This window comes from Prionailurus viverrinus, chromosome B4, assembly GCF_022837055.1.
Source record: "Prionailurus viverrinus isolate Anna chromosome B4, UM_Priviv_1.0, whole genome shotgun sequence".
Classification (NCBI taxonomy): domain Eukaryota; kingdom Metazoa; phylum Chordata; class Mammalia; order Carnivora; family Felidae; genus Prionailurus; species Prionailurus viverrinus.
Window position 1 is genome coordinate 109,033,306 of NC_062567.1, and position 25,043 is coordinate 109,058,348.

At 37.5% G+C, this 25,043-nt stretch overlaps 1 protein-coding gene across 4 annotated transcripts in view; it reads right to left on the reverse strand.

Moving 5' to 3' along the window:
- Window positions 1-25,043, reverse strand: part of ATP2B1 (ATPase plasma membrane Ca2+ transporting 1) — a 133,736-nt gene that overhangs the window by 13,998 nt on the left and 94,695 nt on the right. For all 4 annotated transcript variants that reach the window (XM_047865816.1, XM_047865817.1, XM_047865819.1 and 1 more), the window contains exons 9-18: window positions 23,664-23,878; window positions 20,958-21,200; window positions 19,374-19,615; window positions 16,569-16,806; window positions 11,736-11,915; window positions 10,978-11,065; window positions 10,013-10,119; window positions 2,833-3,024; window positions 2,382-2,595; window positions 1,729-1,940 (exon numbers count right to left, since the gene is read on the reverse strand). In XM_047865816.1, coding sequence (XP_047721772.1) covers window positions 1,729-1,940; window positions 2,382-2,595; window positions 2,833-3,024; window positions 10,013-10,119; window positions 10,978-11,065; window positions 11,736-11,915; window positions 16,569-16,806; window positions 19,374-19,615; window positions 20,958-21,200; window positions 23,664-23,878 — 1,931 coding nt within the window. The remainder of the gene's footprint in view (window positions 1-1,728; window positions 1,941-2,381; window positions 2,596-2,832; window positions 3,025-10,012; window positions 10,120-10,977; window positions 11,066-11,735; window positions 11,916-16,568; window positions 16,807-19,373; window positions 19,616-20,957; window positions 21,201-23,663; window positions 23,879-25,043) is intronic.

Sequence of the window (25,043 nt, forward strand, 5' to 3'; positions counted from 1 at the left end):
GAGACAGAAATTAAATTTAATACAATTTATAAGGTGAACTCTTCAAGTACCTCAGCTCTACAATCAAGATTTTGGCTAGACTATCTGTGTAAATCAACGGCCATGTTTTCCTACCCAGCTGAAACTGTCCACAAAAATGCTAATCAAAGTGCTGATCCATGATAAGAAGATAAGGAACAGGCACCAAAGTACAAATCAATGCACTGTTTGCACAGCGTTACCACTGCGGCTGCTACTACATGCAAAAAGAAAAAAAAACACAGAAACCTCCAGCAACATATAAAAAACTCTCAGTTGAAATACAGTGTGATTAATGAAACTTGTTAATTTACATTCTGACACATGGTCCTTATCTCGCTGTGGACCTGTAATAAATGGACCAGTAGCTGGTCCACGGACCACACTTTGAACAGTACTGGCTTATTTATAAGGTATTGAAGAATGATATCTCACATTAACTGTTTTGGGTAGATCAATCTTTGCTGGGAACCAAATTACCAGATTTGCCTGATAGACAGTTAAATTTTTTGCAACTCCCACATATTACAAAGATAACTTCAATTTTATAGCAAGTAAAACTTTACCATGTCATGAACAATGATTTTTTAACAAACATAAACAAAATACTTCCAGAAAATACTTGATAAAGTAAGCAACGTTTCTCCTAAAGTTTATGGAAATTGAAAGCTAAAACAGAAACAATTAAGTCTGGGGTTTTGGTACCTAGAGTACACAAGCTATGGCTGAATAAACTGTTTAAAATTCTTCAATCTTCATTTCAAAACAAGCACTATCACTGCCTGGTTCCTTTGTTGAAAAAGCTCACTATTTAATTTTCAATCTTGTTTGACAGTACAGGTAACCCATGAACAACACGGGTTTAAACTCTGTGGGTCCACTTATACATGGATCTTTTTCAGTAAACACAGTACAGTACTGTAAACGTATTTTCTCCTTATGATTTCTTAGTAACATTTTTTCAACATTTTTTCTCTACCTTACATTATTGTAAGAACACAATATTTAGTATTTGTATAACATCCAAAACTATGTGTTAATTGACTAAGTTATTGGTAAGGCTTCTGGTCAATAGTAAGCTATTAGTAGTTGATTTCTGGGAGAGTTCCAAAGTTATATTCAGATTTTCAACTGTGCAGGGGTGAGCTGGGGTGAGGAAAGGGTGTGGGCTGGTGCCCCTATCCCGTGTTGTTCAAGGGCCAAATGAAAAACTGGCATGTACCAACTCAGAGAGCAGCATTCAGAATCACATGAATTTTAGAATATTCATTTCAGATATTATTATTTAGTAACAGACTCGACTGTAGACAAAGGATTACTATCAACTGTGGGACGCAATTAAGCGATCCCTGTAGCTAGACTAGAAACTGGTTAACTAAGATTTATCTTAAGTAACATTAAAATTATAATAGTTTGATCATGATATAGAATGAAGAATCAGTATCAGATTAAGTAAAAAGTATCACAACCACAGAATTGGTAGTGCAATTAAAATAGTATTAGCTTAATATGATCTTCAGGATTTCAGGATAGAAATGATCATACTTTCACTGGAAGTATGATATTTAAAACTTTTTTTAGGTGTCATTAAGGCAATACATAGAAGCCCCACACATGTAGCAGTCAAGTAATTTCTGGAACAAGCTACCTGTTTATCTAGTATCTCCTACATAATAATCAAATGTGAAACTATCTTTTCCAATTACCCACCTGTACCACAAAAGTGCCTAAAACAATTGTGCAGAAGATGGCATTATTAAAGATTCCTTCGAATACATTTCTTTCACCATGAATTTTCCGGGCATTTATTTCGTTGAAAAGTTGCATCAGCACAAAGGTATTAAAAACAATAGTATAATGTTCGGAAGGAGGAGCATGCAAAGGAGCATTTCTTCCACTATCAATATCAAAAAACTTTTCTCCTGAAAGAATGAAAAATTACGATTTTGTAATTAACCATACAAAATAATTTAACATTTCAAGAAAAGTATGCAGTAATAAAACCTAGCCAGACCTTTATTTGATCTCCAATGACAGCACAGGAAAAGTTGGAAGGAACCTGGGGTTATCTAATACAACTCTCTTGTTTTATAGACGAGGACATGGAACCCCCCAAATTATGATATCGAAGTTAGTGGCAGAACCAGGACAAGAAACGAGGATTCTTTTTACTTCCTCCCACTATCTATTGTAGTGCCTTCCTAATAAGCATCATCCACTGACAAAGAGGAGAAAGTAAAGATAAATGGGGGTCAGAAACAGAACAACTTCTGTTCTTGAAGAAGTTGTAACATTAAAACATCTGGGATTACATTAGCTTGGAATAAAAACAACCAAAGCTTTATCAGGCATTGAATTCTTACCAGCAAATAAGAGTGTAAAGACTACTACAAGTTGATAGAATGCATGACCCAAAATATTCTTCATCATCGTGCGTGAGATGAGAGGCTTATTTCTACCATAAGGCTTCCGGAGCAAGAGAGACTCAGTGGGGGGTTCAGTCGCCAGAGCCAGGGAAGCGAGCGTATCCATTATGAGGTTCACCCACAGCATCTGTACAGCCTTAAGTGGTGAATCCTAGAAAAGACAGGTTTCCTAATAGACATTCATAACTATTCAGGGACTCAGAAATTCTCAGGAAGCCTTTTGTATTTAAGAACTTACAGAACAGAACAGGATTACATTTTTATATTAATTAACCTATAATATTAAGGTTCAGTTTATTCAACTATTTAAGTACTTTAACGCAGCAGATTATACACACAGTTTTGCTTTAAAACAACCATGTTTTAATAAAAAAAACTGTGAACCTACTTGAGTAATACAGGCGCCCGTGAAAGCAACAATCACTGCTACTACATTAACTGTGAGCTGGAACTGAAGGAATTTGGAGATGCTGTCATAGACATTTCGTCCCCACATAACTGCCTTAACAATGCTCGTAAAGTTGTCATCTGTGAGAATAATATCAGATGCTTCTTTAGCTACGTCAGTTCCAGCGATACCCTATTAAAAAAAATTCTGTGAATTAGACTCAATGTTTAAAGTATAACCTTTAAATACCCGAAAGGGTAGTAAATAACAAAAATTGTTACCTCCATACTTAGTAACTAAGGACTTAAATTTACTGTAAAAGAAGGTAATATACTTATTCTGAGATACCTGTCAGGAAGATATTCCATCTAAAGCAAAAATCAAAGAATAAGATATTGCATGAAATATAAGTACAAACCAAATATTTCCAATGAAAACCTAGTGTTGTAATTGAGATATGCTGTAAGTATAAAATATGCACTGGTTCTGAAGACTTAATACAAAAAAGAAAAAAGAAAGCTCAACAGCTCACTAATTATTTTTTCATTGGTTACACTTTTAAGGGATATTTTGGATTCACTGGTTTAAATAAAATAATTATTAAAAGTTAAAAAGGAGAAAAGAAAGTTCAAACTTGGCTTGAAAACAATGAGAAATGAACACAGGCATCACCCAAGTTCCTCCCAACAGTCACACAAAAAGATACATTCAACAATAACAACTCACAACAACATTAGTGAGAAAGGAGACAGTGCAAAGAAATCCTAAAAGGCTAGAAAGGAGATAACCAAACTGTAAGCTGGCAGACCCTAGAGAACGGAATCCTAAGCCAAGAGTAGGGAAAGCAGAAAATTAACTTTCTTTGCACTACAGAACGCTCCTATACAAGGCCCAGTACTTGGCAGCACCAGGTAGCACTGGAAGGAGGGGTGAAGGTACGAATGAAAAGAGAAGGATTTCTTGTAAGTCGATCAAAGACACTGAAGAAGTACCAAGAAGGTCCAAACTAAGAACCACGTCCGTCAAGAGTAGAATGGGATGCATTAATAAACTGTGGATTAATCAAAACAACACAGGTGAATCTCATAAGCATAATGATGGATCAAGAATACTGGACTCACGGGGCACCCGGGTAGATCAGCCGGTTGTTTAAATGTCTGACTTTGGCTCAGATCATGATCTCGCGGTTCACAGGTTCAAGATGGACTCAAAATAACACGTAACACAATTTTCTTATGTTCAAAGTTTGGTAACAGGCTAAAGTAATCTTCAGACTACTAGTTATCTTTGCAGAGAAACAGGGCAACGATTAGAAGACGGTGTGACTGACACACCTATGGGAATAGGTAATAATCTATTTCTCGCCTTGCATAGTAGAACAGGTCTGTTCATTTGTGATAATCCATTCAGTTGTACATTTATTTATGTATTTTTTTTAATTTTTAAAGTTTATTTATTTCGAGAGAGAGAATGAGTGGGGGGTGGGCAGAGACAGAGGGGGACAGAGGATCCAAAGCCAGTTCTGTGCTGACAGCAGAGCCGGATGTGGGGCTCGAACTCATGAACTGTGAGACCATGACCTGAGCTGAAATTGGACACTTAACCAACTGAACCACCCAGGCGCCCCTCAGGTGTGCATTTATGACTTAGGCACTTTTCCGTATGTGTGTTACACGTTAATAATAAAATTAAAAGAAAAGGCACCTAGATCCTCAAGGCCTCTTCCCAAGTCCATGCAACCAAGTGACAATTTGGTGAGCCCTATGACCTGGACGAAGACTGCCTGCTAATTTATCAGAGAGGGTATGACAAAGAAGGTCGAAGGTCCAGACTGAAGGGTAACAAGCACTGCTGAATATAGGGGTGCTACCCTGAAAAAAAAAAAGAGGCTAAGAGTAACTCTGTTTATTGAGTGCTGAGACCACGACCCTTTTTTCTCTACTTCTTGTCCAGTACTGTACCAGTATTAAGGTACAGATTTGACAATTATTTTCTGAGAAATATTAAAAGACCTAAAAATACAATTCACTGTACCCTAAGGAAGTGAAATGGCCAAGCCAGAACACTTTACTGAGAGGCTTCTGTTTGACAAATTCCGCCTACAGGTCCAAGGCTTTCCAGCTTTCCACTGGTAGACACTCAGAGACAACCGAGAATCACCTGACATCTGAGGAAAGGCTAATCTGAAAGAGACTAAACCAAAAGGCAAATGGACACACAGACTCTGCAGAGACAAAAATTTATTTTAAAAAGTCAAAACCTTAGAAAGGTACATCAGTGAAACATGAATAGGATGCTAAAACAAGAACAAAAAACTTAGAGATCCAAAAACAACTCTTGGAAATTACAACATATGATCACAGAAATGAAAAAAACAAAAACAAAAACAAACCCAAAACTAAAACAAAACAGAAACCGAGGAAATATCCCTGAAAATAAAGCAAGATGACAAAGGTATGGTAAATATGAAAAAAGGAGACCTGATAGTAAGTCCAAGCAGTTCAAGAACTGGGAAGGACGTAGCACTTTTACGGGCTCACCAGGCACAGGGTGGGAAGCAGGGTGGGTATTCCAAAAGAACAAACAGTGGCGATGAAATGACTATTACAAAAAAATTTCCCAAAATTGAAGAAAATGAGTTTATTTCATAACAGAAAGTCGTTCCATGACAAAAAATCATTACATTTCAGGAGACTGGAAACTAAGATGTATATAGTTCCAGAAAGGAAAACAAAAAAAGAAAACAACACAAGAGGTTCAAAATTCAAAATGGTTCGTAACAATAGAGGAATGAATTCAAAATTCTGAGTGGAAAAAATGATTTTCAAACTAGACCTTTATACCAAGTCAGATTAAGAATCAAGAGTGAGGAAAGGGTGGAGACTTCAGTCATAAAAGTTATAAAAGAGTTTACCTCTCCTGAATTGTTTTTTTGTCAGGAAGTTATTGGAGAAGACGGCATTACTATATGAGGGAGTACACCAAAACAGATGATGACATCGAGTCCAGGAAACACAAGAGCCGACATGAGAGAGGAAAAGGAAATCCTCAGGTACGGAGAAAACAAGACAGCTGGGTCGCAGGCCTAGCCAACAGTCCACATTGAAGCATGTCAGAAGGTCTGGGAGAGGAGGCTCTAAGAAGGTAAAAATGTAAAAGTGCCAGATGATTCTGACGTAAAGAAAGGAGAATTTGATGATGAATTAGTGTTGGAGTACACAGAAAAGAGTGAACAAATTAAAAAAAAAAAGATTTAAAAAAGTCAATGAAAAAGATAATTTATAGGGAATACAAAAAGTTGTGCAAGCAAGTAAGACTTATCAGTAGGCCACACGGCTCAGCTTGGATCAGCATTTACAATCACAATGCTGATCAATATGTTGATCTATCTGAAATCATGCTCTAACTCTGGGGGAAGAGTGATAGGATAGGTAGTGTGCATGTATGCAGTTATGGAAGTGACCGTGGTGTGTGCCTGGTGAGCCCATAAAAGTGCTACATCTGCACCTTCCTTGGCGAAAAATCAATAGCCAGTGCTTAAGAAAACAAAAAAGCACCATCATGTCATTTAGATATGTGGACGCAAACAACTAAGGGAAACAAACAGCTAAACTAGTCGGTTTCCTTTCATCAAAAAAATGAGCTGGAATAATACTTATCACTGGGGACCTAAGCAGTAAATCTTACGAAGTGATCTGACTTTTTAAATGCATATATTGTTTTGATAAATAAGCTTTTCTCAAAAATATTCAAGGGGAAACAATCTTAATTTAAAATTTGAGGGGCGCCTGGGTGGCGCAGTCGGTTAAGCGTCCGACTTCAGCCAGGTCACGATCTCGCGGTCTGCGAGTTCGAGCCCCGCGTCAGGCTCTGGGCTGATGGCTCAGAGCCTGGAGCCTGTTTCCGATTCTGTGTCTCCCTCTCTCTCTGCCTCTCCCCCGTTCATGCTCTGTCTCTCTCTGTCCCAAAAATAAATAAACGTTGAAAAAAAAAAATTTAAAATTTGAGTCTCTAGCTTCTAATTGGAGTATTTGACTTGGAACGTGAACCGAATCTAAAACATCTGAGCCCTATAGGTTTCCCTGTTTCTCGGCACCCCCGTCTTGTACAAATGCAAACCTCACCATACCCTTGTTCAGAATCCTTCAAACTTTAAAGAGTAATTTTGAGATGTTAATTTGTGTCCAAATAAAAATGAGTTCCATAGTCAAGTAAGTTTGGGAAACTTCCATCAGAAAAAGTTAAACAGCTTTTTTGTGAGCTTCTCTGAGCCGTGCACCACCCTGTGTTGTGAGTCTCCAAGCTTCCTTTACTCCACTGGAAGTCTGCTCGGGAAAGGGCTGGTCTACCAGATGAAAGAACGAACTCTCTTTTCTCAGCATTTAAGGCCCTTTTCGGGTCCCCAATCAGCCTGACCTCATAGTCCATTACCTCCCAAGAGCACACACCCTCTTCTAGTCAAGTTAAACTTCCTGCAGCCCCACTGAGGGTCTCTGGGCTGTACTTCCGCACCTCCTCTTCTCTCTCCCTCAACTCCAATTGGCGCTTCTTTCAGAAACCCTTTCCCAGTTGCTCCAGGCAGTCTTCCTCCTTGGAGCACTCCGCATGTTGTGTCTGGGCCTTCGCTTGGTGCCACCATGCTCTGATTATTTATTTCTCTGCCTGTTGAACCTTCAGGAGGCAACTACTCATCTCTAATGTTTCTGGACCAGAATACTGAAAATGGCTTCTTGATGTTTGGAGAATAAACAAACAAATCCTTTATTAATCCAAACTTTAAAAAGACAGGATCTTAATTACCTTAGGGAAGATTTTACTGCCAAAGATGTATATGGTTATAGAAATACATCATGGTACTCAGACTCTGAGGACAGAAATATCGGTATGTTATGGTAAAGTGAATTTTGGTAAGAATAATGTAATATAATAAAATAATATAATCATATTTTAAATGTACCACGGAGGCTTGCAATCTTAAGGAATCAATGGGGCATGGCTAAATAGAGGAAAAAGTCAGACTTCTTTGCAAGCTAATAATGTACTTTTTTTTTTTTTAAGTACATATTGTATTTATTTTTGAGAAACAGAGAGAGATAGAGCACTAGAGCACAAACAGGGGAGGGGCAAAGAGAGAATGAGACAAAGAATCCAAAGCAAGCTCCAGGCTCTGAGCTGTTAGCACAGAGCCTGGCGTGGGGCTCCAACTCACAAACCATGAGATCATGGCCTGAGCTGAAGTCGGACGCTTAACCGACTGAGTCACCCAGGTGCCCCGCAAGCTAATAATGTACTTAGAGTCCTTTTGTAAATGTCACTTTAATGTTGAAATTTTTTTTAATGTTGAATTTTCTAAATATCAGTATGTATAGTGTGTGTATATATACATTATATATACATATATAAATACGCATACATACAGATATATATACATATATGTGTGTATATAGATATGCATACATATTATGTACATATATAGAGAGACAGAGAGAGAGAATACACAGATAGTATTTCTAAAATGGCTATTTCTGCCTGCAAAGTAAGAGACAAATTTAAAAAGGACTAATCAATAGTCATTTCTTGCGGGTATCTATTAAAAACTCAAGCCAAATAATTTTGTCTTTCAGTTTTAAAATATAAGATTGAAAAACTGAATAAATACACAAAGTAAGCTTGACTGAACAAAAGTGCTTTCAAGTTCAAGTCATTCTTCCTCTGTCTTTTTAAAATAAATTTAGATGTCTGATGTGCTAACTTAAAAAGAATAAGTGGTACAATGGGCCTAAAACCTTCCGGGCTTAAACAAAGCAGCCACTGTACTGTTCTATCTGTAATACTATATTTACCTGTATGTTTTGAAACCTCTTAGCATCTGCCTTAAACACTGAAGTTTTGGGAAGAAAGCTTTTTAGTTTTTAAAATGCACTGCAAAAGCCTTCCTGGCTGGCTGTCCAGATGAAAGTAACAGTCAGAGTCCTGGTAAATGCTCAAGAGCAGCAGAGTGTGATCCCGTGTTCCTAAAGTGAACAATGATCCTATCTGCCCACAGCCAAAGGAAAGGCACTTCAATATTCCTTCTCCCTTCATCTACCTTTCACAAGTCTTCAGAAATTCAGACAAACTTGCTGCCAACCCTACTGAGTTTGGAACAGGGTAGGGTGGGGCTCTTGGGGTTCACAGCTTTCGGCTGAGAGCACTTCACCCACAGAATTTCCTCTTTCCATCTCTCTCATGCCAGTTGAAAGGCTGTCACCATGGTGATGGTTCTGCTAAACCCCTATTTTAGCAGCAAAATATCAGGGGGACGAATTACACAAATAAACATTGGTACACATATATAATCTTGTATCTGAAACGTGTAGGGCCAGACTATGCTTCACGATTCAAGTCTCCCATATTTTAGAAAGACGATGAGGCACATAATTCCCATCACAAATTCCCCTGGAGGGGGCAAGTGCCCCCCAAAAACTTTAATACCTATACAATGGCTATGAAGGTTCACAGGAAGAAATTGATCCAAAGATATGAAAAACCTACTATCAATCATTAAACATTTATGTAGTACATATTTTCATGATAGCAATTTTATAGTAAATACTTAATCAGTACACTATCAGTATTATGGCTAGAGTAAAAGAAAATAATAATGAAATGCTGAGATTTTCTAGCACTTTAAATAATCAATCTAAATCCAAGACTTGTGGGGGAGGGAAGTACATTTTTTCCAATTGAAAGAGGATTATAGCTATTATATATGAAATGATGATTCGGTGACTCTTTAACAGACATTTTCAGTTGAGTGGAAGATTCTCAAATCATATTTTTAACTTAGACAAACACACACATACACACACACACACACACACACACTCCCTCTCTCATCTGTTCAAAGCCTGTCTCTCAAGAGGATTGCTGAAAGGTTCAGATCAGATGACAGATACATATATACATTTTGCAGAGTATAAGGTAAATGCATGATGTTATAAGTGTTCAAGAGTCACCTTCTAGCCAGATTTCACTGCATCAAATAAATGTAGTTACAAACTACTCAGACTTATATATCAATTTAGAGACATACTTTGACTCAAATCTTGAGGTACAGAGTTTAGTATCAATAGCAATTTAGTAACAAACAACTCAGCCAGTAAATTATATCTGAATACTTAAACAGGTAAGTTCCTACCATTGCAAATCCAACATCGGCTTTCTTTAGTGCTGGGCCATCATTTGTACCATCACCAGTTACAGCTACAACCTGGCGTTGTTCTGAGACAGTGCTGTCAATTATACCTGAAACAAAAATAATATTTTTGCTGTAAAAACATCCCCTTTAATTAATAAGATGATTCTGCAGAGTACCCTGACCAGCCAGTTTTACAGACCTGAAGTTAAAAAGAAACAAACACACATAGAGAAATGAAAACTGCTGAGACGCTGGGCAAGGACCAAGTCCAGAAACTAAGGTTACATTAGGAGCAATATCCTGTTTTTTTTTTTTTTTGTTTTGTTTTTTTTTTTTTTCAACATTTATTTATTTGTGGGACAGAGAGAGACAGAGCATGAACGGGGGAGGGGCAGAGAGAGAGGGAGACACAGAATCGGAAACAGGCTCCAGGTTCTGAGCCATCAGCCCAGAGCCTGACGCGGGGCTCGAACTCACGGGCTGCGAGATCGTGATCTGGCTGAAGTCGGACGCTTAACCGACTGCGCCACCCAGGCGCCCCGCAATATCCTGTTTTACTGAAGATAAACACAATTAACCAAAGGTGTGAATAGGAAATAGATTCATAGGGTGCCTGGTGGCTCAGTGGGTTAAGTGTCTAACTTCGGCTCAGGTCATGATCTCCTGGTTCGTGAGTTCAAGCCTCACATCAGGCTATGTGCTGACAGTTCAGAGCCTGGAGTCTGCTTTGGATTGTGTCTCCCTCTCTCTCTGTTCCTCCCTCAATCATGCTCTATTTCGCTCTCTCAAAAATAAACAAACATTAAAAGAAATAAAAAAATAAAAAGGAAATGTATTTAGACTTTATTGGAAAAGACAACATCCTAGAGTCAATAAATCTATTATTCAGTATCTATTACTATTTTCAGAAGGAGAACACATTTCTGTTATTAAGAAATTGTGAAATAACTGTAAAACCTACTCACCTTTAACCAGTGTATGTTTGTCAGTAGGAGATGATCTTGCAAGTACTCGAAGCTTTGGCCAAATCTTGTCTATCCTCTCTTGCTCAATCTATAAATGTTTATGACAGTTAAAATGCACCCAAATCTAGTTTTATAATTCCCCAATTAGCAATCTGGCATATGTATCAGCAGTTCTCAAAAGTATGGTTAACAGACCAGAACCATCAGCAACTCTGGGGAACTTGTCAGAAATGCAAATTTTTGAACAAGGCACCAAGCCTATCATCTTATCAAATAACAACTCTGGGTTGGGGCCTAGCAGTCAAGGTTTTTAAAAAACTCTCCAGGTCACTGTGATGCATACTCAAGGTTGAGAACCGCTACTGTATATAATCAAAATTAGAAAATCTTCCTACTGTCTATGAAAATGAAAACTCCTTAGCACAGTATAAAAAGCTCAGAAGAGTTTGAGGTGCCCTAAAATATGCTCCGTTATCAACCTTTTCAAATTCCTCTTCCCACACTCACTTACACATACACTTCTGAAATTGGCCTAGACTGAAAAAAAGAAGTGCTCTTTTTTGTCCCTTTAGGACAAATCTCCAGATCATGAAATCCTAAAATTTTAGTGTTTTTGTGCTTCAGGTGCAGGCTGCATTTATTCATGGTGATACCTAACACATGGTGCATATTCAGTATGTTATTTGTTGAATGAAATTCCTAATGTATGAAAAATTTATCAACATAAAAAAAACCAAAAAACAAAAAACAATCCTTACCTCTCCTTTTTCATTTCGTATTCTTCTGTTGAAATCTTTACCTTCTAAGCATAGAAAATCTTCCCCAGGATGTAAAATACCACATTTGGTAGCAATAGCCCGAGCGGTATTAATATTATCACCAGTGACCATCCGCACAGTAATTCCAGCCCTCTGACACTTCCTTATTGCTTCTGGTACCTGGTTTACACAGAAAAAAAAATCATATTATGAAAGAAAATTAATATTTCCGGGGGGGGGGGGACCCACTGCATAATGCATTACTGCATCGTCCCACAGATAATGAAAATTTAAATTTCATCTCAATATATTCAGTATTTCTTCAATTGTTCCCAATAATCTCTTCTTTCCTCTTCTACTGCCACAGTCCTAGTTCAGGCTTCATTTTCAGTTGTGATTCTATTTTATGTTTGCATTATTTATTTACCAAAGCCTTCTTAAAATGCTCCCCCTCCCCAACCATTATGCAGTTCTTTTCTGGTTGGCTTTCTACCTTTCTGGGTTTACTGCCCAGACCACACCACAGTAAAATGCTGATGTATTCTTGAGAGTATAGTATGGGTGGCTCACTTCCTGCCCCCCGCTCCCCCCACTCCTTATCTTCTAAGGATGACTTTACCTACTCTTGTAACTTCAACTGTCATGTATGTGCTAATAACTTTCAAATTTACATTTTTCTCCCACCTCATGGTGAGTGCTGGGTTCATAATTCCATCAGAGAAGTGGACATTGGAATTTGGGTGTCCAAAAAGGGGACGATGTTTCTTAAACCTATGTATCTAACAGAAACCTAAGGGCCATCATCATGACGTCTTCCATCTCCTTTATCCTATCCATCTTTAAAGGACAGGGAATCTTGTGGATTCTACCTCAAACCTTCCCTGCACCTTGTTCCCTCTACCTGGTATCCTTGTCTACGTTTGTTCCTCCTGTAAAACATCTGATAGACTTGATAGAATTATTCTTCTAATAGATTTTCTTAAAATTATGTGACGATTCCTCTACTATTATACTATAAACCACAAAGTTCTTAGTATAATAAAGTATCACACTTGAGCCTCAGAATAGTTTTCCAGTTTATCTACAATTCTCCTCTACTACACATCTTGATGGATGAATAATCTATATGTTGTTTCTGTGTCTCTGCTTCTAGCAATTCCTTTTGCCTACAAAATCCTTCCCTACTCTTCTCTAACAGGAAATCCATACTGATCCCTCTAGAGCAGAGGATGCAGATGCAAATGCAAATGCCTACAGAGCCATGTGGGTAACATAAATGAGGAAAACACTCTCACAGTTACAAACCCCAAACTAATGCCTCATGAGAGAGAGATTCCGCTCCAGCCTGTTTTCACTATGGTGGAGTAAGCATCTAATATTGATAGAACCTACAACTTCAAGAGAAAACAGAAACCTCGATTTGTGTATGCTCTCTCAATACATAACTCTTTAAACATACATACACACACACACACACACACACACACACACACACGGTCCAAGGAAAATTTGACTGAGGCTAAATTTGGTTTGCAGGCTGACAGTTTATGATTTCTTTTATAAATACAGTTTAAATGTAATGTCTCTGGAAGCAGCTTTCATGGCTTATCTACACAAAATTGTGTCTTTGTATAGTGCATACCTCTATCTACACAAAATTGTGTCTTTGTATAGTGCATACCTCTATTTAAAAAAGAAATCAAAATTTGATTTTGAAAACATTGGTTTGCTGTATAAATGTAATATATATTTGGATATCTTATTGGAGATAAAAAAATAACTCAAGATTGTCTACCCAAGAACTCACTGATTGGGTGCTATCCCAAGATCATTTGAAATAGGGAGACAATGAATAAGAGGAAGAAGCTGCTCTCAGGTTAAAAAGATGTGGCAAACAATATTTAACAAGGACAAACTAACATTTATTGATGGCCCACTAACCACACCAAATACTTCCACTCAAAGCTGACAAACTACCTCCACTTTTAGAGATAGGAAACTGAACAGAAGCCAATTACCACGTTCAAGAACCTATGCAAATGCAATAAAGCTGGATTTATTCTAGATACCTAATTTATCAAAATTCTCTATATCAGAAATGCACAGTCCAGAATACCCACCAAGAGAAAGCTGTTGTATATCACGTTGTCTCACTTTAGTCTGAAAGTACCCATCTCATTTGGTGATACTAAAAAAATTAAGTGCCACTTACATGTTTAAAAAAAGATGAAACTCTCCCATCAACCTCAATGCCAAGAGCATGATAAAAGCCATATATTTTCCAAAGGACAAAAGTTGTAGACACCTGATTTAATACTACATTTAGGTAAGATTTAAGGCATAAATCCATGTATAAAACTTTGGTTTCCCTTTGACCAAAGGTTGGGAAACATTACCCACCTGTATATTTCATAAGCATTTGAAACTCTAAAACCCCAAATGGAATTTACCTTGATCTCTATATAGGCTGTTTCTGATTCTCTTATTCCACCGGTAGTACCATCACCCAGTTATGCAAGCAGACTGTCCTCTATAGGGCATCTAATTGTAGAGCTATACTTTCCCCAGGAGATCTCTGGGAACCCCTCATGTGGATATCCCAGCCTAGGCCACTTTCAGGCTACTAGGTCCAAATGCCCACATGACATACATTTGGATGTTTCAGACACCTCAACAATGTCAAAAACAGTATATCCCAACCCAACAGATTCATTCCTATTGGTTCTACCTCCATTTACTTTGAAATCATCCTTTTCTTTTCATCTGCCCTGCCACACTATGTGAAGTGCTAAGCATGACCATCTCTTGCCTGCAATCACTGCAATAATCTTCCGGCTTCCCTGTTTCACCTCCTCTGTTTCTTACACAGTACCCAAGATAGTCTCTCAACAACACAAATCATGTCACTTCCCAGCCTGAATTACTTCCCAGTGAGTTTCAGAATACAATTCAGAACCCTTATTGTCTTTATAAGACCAAAGATAATCCTACCTGCCCCTTCTTGTCCATACTTCTGGCCATACTGGCCTCCTTTCTATCTTTGAAATGGCTAAGACTTTCTCACCATCAGGCCTCTCTGTATTTTTGGTTCCGTTTGCCTGGAATATTCTTCTCACAACTATTAAAATGGCGGGCTCACTTTCAGCCATCAGATCTCAATACAAATGTCTTATCTTCAGACATTCTTAACGTGGTCTCTCTCAGTTACCTATTTCATCACCCTGTGCCTATCCCTTGTAGCTCTTTTCACTTGTAGTTGTCTTATCTGATATCACCCTCCCAACTACCCCCACATGCCAGTCAGAATATAAAGCCTTTGAGGGTGGGGACCAAGCCTTATTCCTCACAGTATGTATTTTCTCTTGGCATAGTAAGTACCTATTATTTTGTCTGTTTGGCCTCCTTACTTCTCTAGAATATAAACTTCATGACAATTTTGTTTACTGCAGTATTTCTAGTTCCTAAAGAAGTACTTGGTTCTACACATTGGGTGCTGCTGACAGTGAGGAGCCTGCTTGGGATTCTCTCTCTCCCCCTCGTTCTCTGCCCTTCCCCCGCTCATGTTTTCTCTCTCTCTCTCTCTCTCTCTCTCTCTCTCTCTCTCTCTCCCCACACACACACCCTTCTCAAAATAAATACACTTTTAAAAAAGAAACATTTTCAATATTAAAGAATATATATATATATGGCATAGTGATCTTTTAAGAACATGTGTTTTAGACAAAGCCAAAATTTGAACATACTAGTTCTATGGTCTAGAGCTAACCTCTACACACCTTGACTTTTTTTCATCTGTCAAATTAGAGTAATAATTAATAGAGGTGAACATGAAATAATACATGTAAAGCAGGTGGCATAGTATCTGGCACACAGTAAGAATTCAATAAAAAGATGCTATTGCTTTAGACAAAGTTGGGGCTCATGCTGTTTACGTGTTTGCTCATTCCCACCCAAGAGTGACTTCTTTGAGGCCAGGGAACAAATCTCAAAAATCTTTATGGCTATAGTACCCTAGCATAGTGACTGGCACACAGCAGTTGCTCAATAAACTTTAAAATAAAAAGAAGAGAAACAAAGTCTAGAGATGCATGCTGTCCAGTATGGTAACAAGATGCTTCCATTCAAATTAAATAAAGCTTAAAAATTCTGTTTTTCAGTTGTACTAGCCATACTTCAAAAACTCGTAAGTCCCATGGGTGAGTGGCTACTGTGTTGAACAACATCTAGAAAACTTCTATCATCACAAGAAAGTTCTATTGAGCAGTGGTGGTCTACAAACTATGAAAGCACATAATTTAATGCATCTATTATTCAACATAAATATGACTGGAAAAACCTACTGAGTTCAAGGTACTGTGTTAGGTTATGGTGCTATCAGTACATAAGATCCTCAAGGGAAGCGGTCTAATTAAAAACTGTACATGGGGGTGGGGGGCGGCGCCTGGGTGGCTCAGTCGGTTAAGCATCTGACTCTTGATTTCAGCTCAGGTCATGATCTCGTGGTGTGTAAGGTCAAGCCCCACATCGGGCACTGTGCTGTCAGCAGAGGGATCCTCTGCTTGGGATCCTCTCTCTCCCTTTCTCTCTCTGCCCATCCCTGCCATCTCTCTCTCTCTCTCTCACTCAAAATAAATAAACTTAAAAAGAAAAAAACTATACATAGGTAGCATATGCATCACAAGCACTATATTTTCTTCACCTTTTGGACTGACACAGAAAAAAAAATTAAATCACAAACACCAAGAAGGTTACTAGAAAAGTGGCTGTAGTCAGTGCCTAGATGCCCTGGGGTTGAGAGATTCTGCACATGCAGAGCACGGAACGGTTCACCACCTCGGGTCTCACAGGGTCTTCAATCCCCACAACAGCAATGCACGTAAGGCCGGTGACAATATCATTTTCATTATCCCACTCGGGTTCTGGTTCTCCTGCTGGGAAATCTCTGAACGCAAGACATATGGTTCTCAAGCCTTCTGAAGCCATCGGTTCAATCACTGTTTTTACAATATCATCACGGTCCCTTGGTCTGAACACTTTTGCCTCACCATTAGCACTCAAGATTTTGAAACACCTAAAAGGAAATGTTGAATCCAAACATCAATAATTAACAAAAATAATGGTTAATGCCACTTAAGTGAATGGGAAGGGCTAGAAATCATGGGATCTGACAACTGGAATTTAGAGAAATTATGTATGCTGCATTTCTACAGACTTAAATTACATTCACTTTTCACCCTCCCCTTTACAAAAACAGTTCTAAATTTTTATGGTTCTCATTTGATAGTTCTCCACTTTATCAGTTACTCTAGATATTCTCTAAACCTTCTCTTTTGGAAACGCAAGGCTTTTACATTTTTGCAAAGAACCCCTAGTGGCAGAAGAGAATACACGATACACCTGTCCATTCTGGTACAGAATGAGGCATTAACTTTAACAAAAAAATTCACAAATATTCTTCTTTTAAAGTAAAAAGCCAAGTTCAATCAACCCCTTACCTGAGATGTTGTTTCATCACCTATATTGTTTTAACCATGAAAGAAAAAAAATAACTTGTTGTTAAAATAAGCATTCTATTGGAGGGAGAGAGATAATGCCAAAATAGTTTCAATTTCAGTGACACTAACTACAAACTTTTAATTATGTAGTAAATAAAGGTCACACTATGTACTTCCCTATTTAAAGTTTATTTTTCATGACTCCTTTCTCTGCTCCTCTCCCTTGGTGATGCGACCTCCTCCTGTTCTAGGCAGGTGACTGTCAAATCCACATCTTCTGTTTTGATGGTTTTCCAAAGCTCTCCATCACTGCTCGGGAACTCCATTCAGATGCTGTACCAACACCTAAATCTACTGCATGCAAGTCTAAACGCTGCCTTTTCAATATTAACATCAACGTCAGCCCAGTAATTTCAATGTAAATCTTAAATCTCACCTGAACACTTCCTTTTTCCTCGCCACTTATATATGATCAGCTCCTGAGTCTCCTCTGTTTGTCCTTGTAACAGTCTCCTGAATGGTACCTCCTGAATGGTGCCTCTTCTTTCTGTTCCCCCTGCTACTGCCTTCTTCAGGCTCTTACTTTGAGCTACAGCTATTGTAATAGCTTTTTAATTAATATGTCTCCAGTGCATCCTTTCTTTCCCCCCCAACCCACCTTACTCCTTGATGATGGAAAACATACTCCAGTTACATCATCTGGCCCACTTCCTTTTTACTGCTCAGCCTAAGGTGTAAGAGCCCCATGACAAAATGTAAATATCACTGTAGGACTAGTTACTGTATACTTATTATCTATCAGACTCCTAGCTAGATGGTTCACATGCATCATTTTATTTCACCGTTGCAGAGTTGGTGGTCAAAAAGCCTGATCGGTTTTGATTCAAAAACCTCCCTGTACCACCTATCTGGTATTCAGCAAGCCATGGATGAGACAGATTTCTAAACTTTCATACTGAAATCAGATAACCAAGTGTACAGTTAAGGGAAGAAAGCTCTACGTGGCGTGTGTGTCACAAAGCCCATTATTACCCAGCTGAACTGTGTACCCAGATACCTCCCCAATATGGCCAGCATATTCCCACCTCCTTCCCTTTGATGTGGCTTCCTTTCCCTTTGTGCTCTTACTTTACGCCAAAACCTTTCTAAAGTGCCACATGTTTGGAATAAAAGACTCTTAAAGTTAATCCTACTTCTGAGATTTCTTAAAAAAATAACGAAGTGTCACATCCTTCGTAAGAGTATGAACTCATCCTAAAACTGTACCTATCTGTCATATGCTGCCTTTTCAGTGATTTATTTACAGACCTGTCTCTTAAACTTGTTAGAGTACAATCTGTCAAGTATTCATTAAGGTTAATGCTGAATTATAATCTACACATAAGCAAATTAAAAGTAAAAATTTTTTAAATGTTATAATTTCAAATGAGCTTTAATTTTCCAAAGCTGCTTTTAAATTGGTTTTAAATTCTCTACTTCTCTCTGGAATAAAGGAAACCAAAATAATTTCAACACCTGTAATAACATATAAACACCAGAGAAATTATACATAATGTGTAATGTCAAAACTGAAACTACTGCTCTGTAAAAGGACAATAAAAAAGAAAGATAATGACTCAAAATGACAGGAGATATTTAAATATGACAATGCAGCAGCATAAATACAAAACCTGATTGGAGAATTCTCAAGATCTACTAGTTTTAATGCTTTGCTGTTCTAAAAACTAATCTATAATTCATCCATCACATTTTTCGAGTTCACTATCTACAATGCTGTGTTGAAGATGTAAACTTGAGTTTTTCTTCCCAGGAGGCTTTTATTTTTCATGATCCTCTATAACCACGGAATCAACATGTCTAAAAACAAAGAGCAAGGTTTACTTTATAAAGTCCACCAGATTGAAAGTGATGGGCAGAGTTTCCCTATAGAAAAATACTATGAAATAAAAGAAGCTGAAGTATGAAAATGGCAGAACACCATGGGCAAGTATCTAGATACCGTTAAAATATACTGGAAAGCTCTGAGGTCCTATCAAATGCCTGATGTTCACAAAAAAATGAAATAGCAACAATAGCAACATAGTAGGTATTCCATAAAGCAACTATAGTGAGCAATTTATTCATCTAAGCATTTTACTCTTACTTTTTCAGAATTATCTCAGATGCACCCTTGCTGAATATTCGATAACTTCCATCTGAATTTTTCAGGACAGTACTCATGGACTTCCTAACAGAATTGAAGGTGTAGACTTTGTACAGTGCTTCTTCTGGGATTTCATTTCTAACATCCTGATAATCTCGTTTTAAATCCAAAAGAAGTCCCAACAAGGCACATTCAGTTTTATTACCAACATGACGAGGTAATCCACCCTCTTTCTCTGGTGGCTATAAGAGAAAAAGGTTTAGAAGCTAGTATCATCTTGTTTCTCTATGACAGTTTAATTTATAATGTAAAATAGAATGCGACATTCTAAAACAAAATTATATAGGAAACTTCTAATAGCAGCATTTCAAAGAGGGACACAAAAAGGTACAGTAGAAAGGATCTCTGGGGCAAGAATGACATGAATTCCAATCTCAGCCCTGCCAGTTACTAGCTATGTGAATTTTTGGCAAGTTACCCCACTGCTGTGGTCCTTGGCTTCAGCATCTGGAAAACAGGTGCACTTATGACCCAAGAATTAAGTGAGATAAGGCATGTAAAGCTTACAGTTGGTTCTTGACACATAGTGGGATTTCATAAATTTTAATTCCTTTCCTTTTCTCTTCCTGTTTTCATTGAACATTTACATTAACTCAAATTCGGTCTACTTTACAAGTTTTTTAACTTAAAATAAAAGTAATGCATTAAAATAGAGCACTGTTGCCTTAAACATACATAAAAGCTTTACTTCTTCATAGTATCTTCCCAAATACCACCTTATATAATTGCCACTGCACTAATAAGGGCAGATGTGATAGTCTTTACTTAACAATTGAAGAAAGTGAAGCTCGGACTTTTAGCTAGTAAAAGGCAAAGCTAGATCTAGAACCAAGATCCCATAACTTTTCAGTCCAATAATCTAATTCATGCATATCTTCACTAGACAACTTGCAATATCAATTTTGTTCATGGTCTTCCTCCATAAATCAATAGAACACATACCAACTCAAGCAATTTCATACTTCATGTTGTAAATAACACTTTTAACTTGCAAAGTTAAAAATATTTTATTTTAAGGCAGCACAAAGTCTAGAATTACTTTACTGAGTTAGTTTCAAAAGGTCTAAGGATGACCTCAGGGGTAGGATCTACTGAGAAAGCAAAGAGAGCATATGGCAAGCATATATAAAAACATACTCAGTTGAAATCTGGCTTCAAAATTTTCTCTAGAAAATTCTACAGTAAGATAATCTGGACTTTCACAAAATAGGCTTAGTAAGAATTTAAAATTAATAACTTGCTCTGGTTATAAGTCTTGACAGTTTCTAAACATGGGACATTCAAAACATAGGAGGAAAATACAAGTAAATAGAAGATATAAGTCCATCAACAGATCTTACTCATAATACAAATTGTATCAAAGAAACTTATATTAACTGAACACATGACTTTTAAAAACATAACATAATTCAGTTCTTCAATTTATATATAATAAGGGTAGGTCTGAAGAGCTACATATAGTCTAATCATTACACATTTAAAAATTAATTTTCATATATAAATTAATTATTAAAGAAACCTTACCAATATTTTTGATGTATAAGCACAATTCACAGAAATCCCTGTTACAAGATAGGACAAAATATTTGGTGGAATAGCTTCTGGTTCAGGAATCTTTTTATAATGTTTTTCATTTATGTAAGCTTGAACAACTGTCATCCTGTTCATTGTCAATGTCCCTGTTTTATCTGAACAAATAGCTGTAGCGTTTCCCATGGTTTCACAAGCATCCAGATGCCTTACTAAGTTATTGTCTTTCATCATTTTCTATGGTGACAAAAAAGAACAAAAACAAAAACCTAGTTAAGCTACATACAAAACTAATCACCTCATTACACAAAATTGTAAAATGCTTTAAAATAAGAACAAAAACTCCCAGCTACATACAAATACACAGTATAAAGCACCAACTGGAAGAATTTTAGTATATTTGACCTATTCAAATAAAACTAAAGAGCATACCAGTTTTCTGTGGTTTCAATCTTTTTTTTTTTTTTACCACTATATAACATAATCTGGTAAATGAATACAGATACCTGTACTCATATGCAAATCATGTTGACTATATGCCCCCAACAGCCTCTGTAAGTGTCTTCACATTATAAGAGCATTGACAATTTGTATTCCCAAGTACAAAGGTACTTACAACCTTGTCAAAAATATAGTACATTTAAGGATTAAGTCTCCTTACAAAGTGGAAAACAAATCACCAAGGAAAAAGTAGCTTTATCAGTTAAAATACAGAGCCTGTGGGCACACAGTTGTCTCATTTTTTTTTTTCCCTTCTTTTAACTCTGATAGATTGACATAACAGATCAAAACCAGAGTGGGTCTTTTTTTATCCTTTCCATATACTAGACACCTGGTATTCTCATCTTAGGATAATCTCCTCCTCTAATTTACACGAACAAAAACACACACTTTCTAAACAACCAAGAGTTTTCACAGTAGCCCCAAAAGGCATTCGAATTAAAATGCTTGATATTTCATTCTCAAAAATGAAGAATGGGTTAAAAACCACACAGAGCTGTTTTACCAAGTATGTTCTGTGACTGCTAACATGCTAGATACTGCAAGAATTGGTTCCTGGAAGAAATAAAAATGGGGAAGAAAAAGGTGTACCCTCTGAAATTACTTACGATTTGCATTAATATTGATGCAAGTATTAATACTAAAAAAACTAAGTTCTACAGTGAAAAAAAGTTGTTTCACTTTGCAAAGTACTAACAAAGCATCCATAAATACGACACAGCTCCGTGAAAAAGAGCAGTAATTGGTAACATTTGGGCTAAACCGTTAATAAAAGCCTAAAGAACAGTAGTTACAATGCTCTTACTCATTTTCTATTAAAGAAATGTAAATTCTACCTACATCTTTTGATCAACTGAAAAATTAATGTTATTGGTGACTATCAAAATGAACTGGCAGTACTGATAAAATGATCATCTAAAACTTATTTACCCCAATTATTTCAAAATATCAAAAAACAGGACAAATAGATGATTACACTTCATCACCCTGAAAACGTTTACTATTTTATTTTTGAAACGGAAGATGTTAAATGGCTGAAAAGAAAATAAACCCAAACAGTAAGCAAAATATTCTTATCCTAATAGGCTTATTGCAAAGCATGCTGGAATACTGAAGATCAGAGCGCTAAAGCTGAAACTGTTTCTTCTGTTGCTCATCATCATCACTACTGCTTAAGGAGAAGAGCTAATTAACATCAGAAAATTGACAACAGAAGCATTCTTCCATTAAGTATAATTTTACCTGCAAAGTCATTTTGAAAGATCAAAATTATCCAAACTAAACCTTTCTAAAAATCCAATCCACCATTTCCATTTAAGATATAAAACTAATAAAAATAAATTAATAATTGTCAACCAGATGATGACTTTAGTAAATAGTAGTTGGCAAAGGTGTCAAAGCTCAGGTTTAGAATTCTACCTGGAAAACAAGAATCGAGCTTCCAGAGGTGACACCAGGAGACACCTGAATAAAGTAAGAGCAGATGATCCACGGGAAGAACGACTGGGCCCTGAAGTATGTGACAAACTACAGGGGGGCTGGTGACGCTGGACCAGAGGGACAGAGGTACAAGATGAGCACCGAGGGGTCAGCAGGGCCACACTGCCTGGGGCCTGCAGGCCACGGTGAGCTTGGATTTTTCTAAGTGTGACGAGAAGCCACTGGAGTTTTACGCAAGGAAATAACACGGCTGGATTATATTTTAAAAGGGGTCTGCCTACTGTGTGGAAGCTCGGCTGTGTTGTGATGAGGGCAGAAGAGTGGAAACAAGGAGGCCTTAGAAGCTTGGACTTGGAGAGAAGCCTCTTGGCTCTTGTCCCACAGGTGAATGACAAACACTTGAATTTTACAGATGGGAAAAAGGAGGCAATGTGACTTGCAACATAACTATCATACAGTGAAAATTAAACTAGAACTTTGCCTAGCAGGGTTGCACTGGGTGTCGTGTCCAGGCTGCCCTGGGAGGAAATACAGAAGTCTTGATGAACAGAGACCTTCACCTTGGGGAGTGGGAAAGGGAGAGGGGGGTGGGGGAGGGGCACGAGGGGAGGAGGAAACCTGTGACAACATTTCTAAAGGAAACTAAATTTATGGAAAGCTCCTACTTTCAGAACCAGGAAAAAGAGTAACCTGATGTGAATTTTCTCTACCAACTAAGGCTTTAAACTTAGTAAGTGTACTTAGCTCTTTTCTGCTTACCTTGACAGAATAAGCCAGGGAGATGGTGACTGCAAGTGGAAGGCCTTCTGGCACGGCGACCACTAAAACTGTAACTCCAATAATGAAGAACTTCACAAAATATTGTATATAAATTGGCGTGCACTCGGCAAGCCATGGTCTCTTCTGAACCCAGAACGTATCAATTACAAAATATAACACTAGAATGATAACTGTGATGGCAGACATCAACAAACCTTTCAGTATATAAAAAAAAAAAAAAAAAAAAAAAAAGAAAAGAAAAGAAAAGAAAAGAAAAGAAAAGAAAAGAAAAGTTGTGATTATTTCAGTAGTCCAGACACTACCCATTGCCAATTACATATTAGCCACTGGAAGAATTACCATGGGTTAGATAATACTTACTTTAAGTTCTTTGATAAACTGTTACCTTTTTGTTTTGTTTTTTCTTATACCTAACTCATCATTCAGCATTGTCAGATTTAATTTCTGCTTCCAAGTCTAGCCCTGTCCCCGGGAGAACTGGTAGAAAAGCATTTATGATTCTTTCCTAGACTTAATTGTATCTTCAGCCTTCTACTAAAGCTAAGACAAAATAACAGGCAATGACAAGGAAACACCAAAAGCTTAAATAAGCGGGCAGTTTACATGCTGCCAACTGCTTAATGCTGAAAGAGAAGCTGGTAAAAGTCTGATCAATGGGGAGACTTGGAATTAAACATTCAACCCTATTTTTTATTAAAAAAATACATTCTCTGAATTATTTTTTTCATCTATCCTTAGTGCTTCATTAAGTTAAAAAACCAAGAGCTAATCATGTTTTACAAACCATTTCCCTATTTTGTGGACTATGTAGCCTTTTACAAATGAATACTAAAAGATAAGACAAATCCACATATCTGCATCTGATAATCCAGCCCAGTGTCTGCTACCTATATCACCACCATCTAAAATCCACCCTTTTCCCCAACATGGAGTCAGTATTACCATACAGCTATATGTTACAGAAAGCAAATATTTGCTATCGGAAAACAAACTTATTGAGAACAGAAGCAAAAACCTCACTTTTTCCGACATACTCCTAAGAAGCAGAATTATAGAATTTAAGTGATTTTAATAATATATGCTGATTTATCCACATGTGATCTTTCATACAGATGATACTGTTGGAGGGCATGCTCTGTTTTTAGCTAAAAGCTCTGCTTCCGCTTTTTCTCCCCCTAAAGAGTGTAACAGGTGTTTTCTAGGGGTGCCTGGGTGGCTCAGTCAGTTATACATCCAACTTCAGCTCAGGTCATGATCTCACAGCTTGTGGGTTCGAGCCCCGCGTCGGGCTCTGTGCTGACAGCTCACAGCCTGGAGCCTGCTTTGGATTCTGTGTCTCCCTCTCTCTCTGTACCTTCC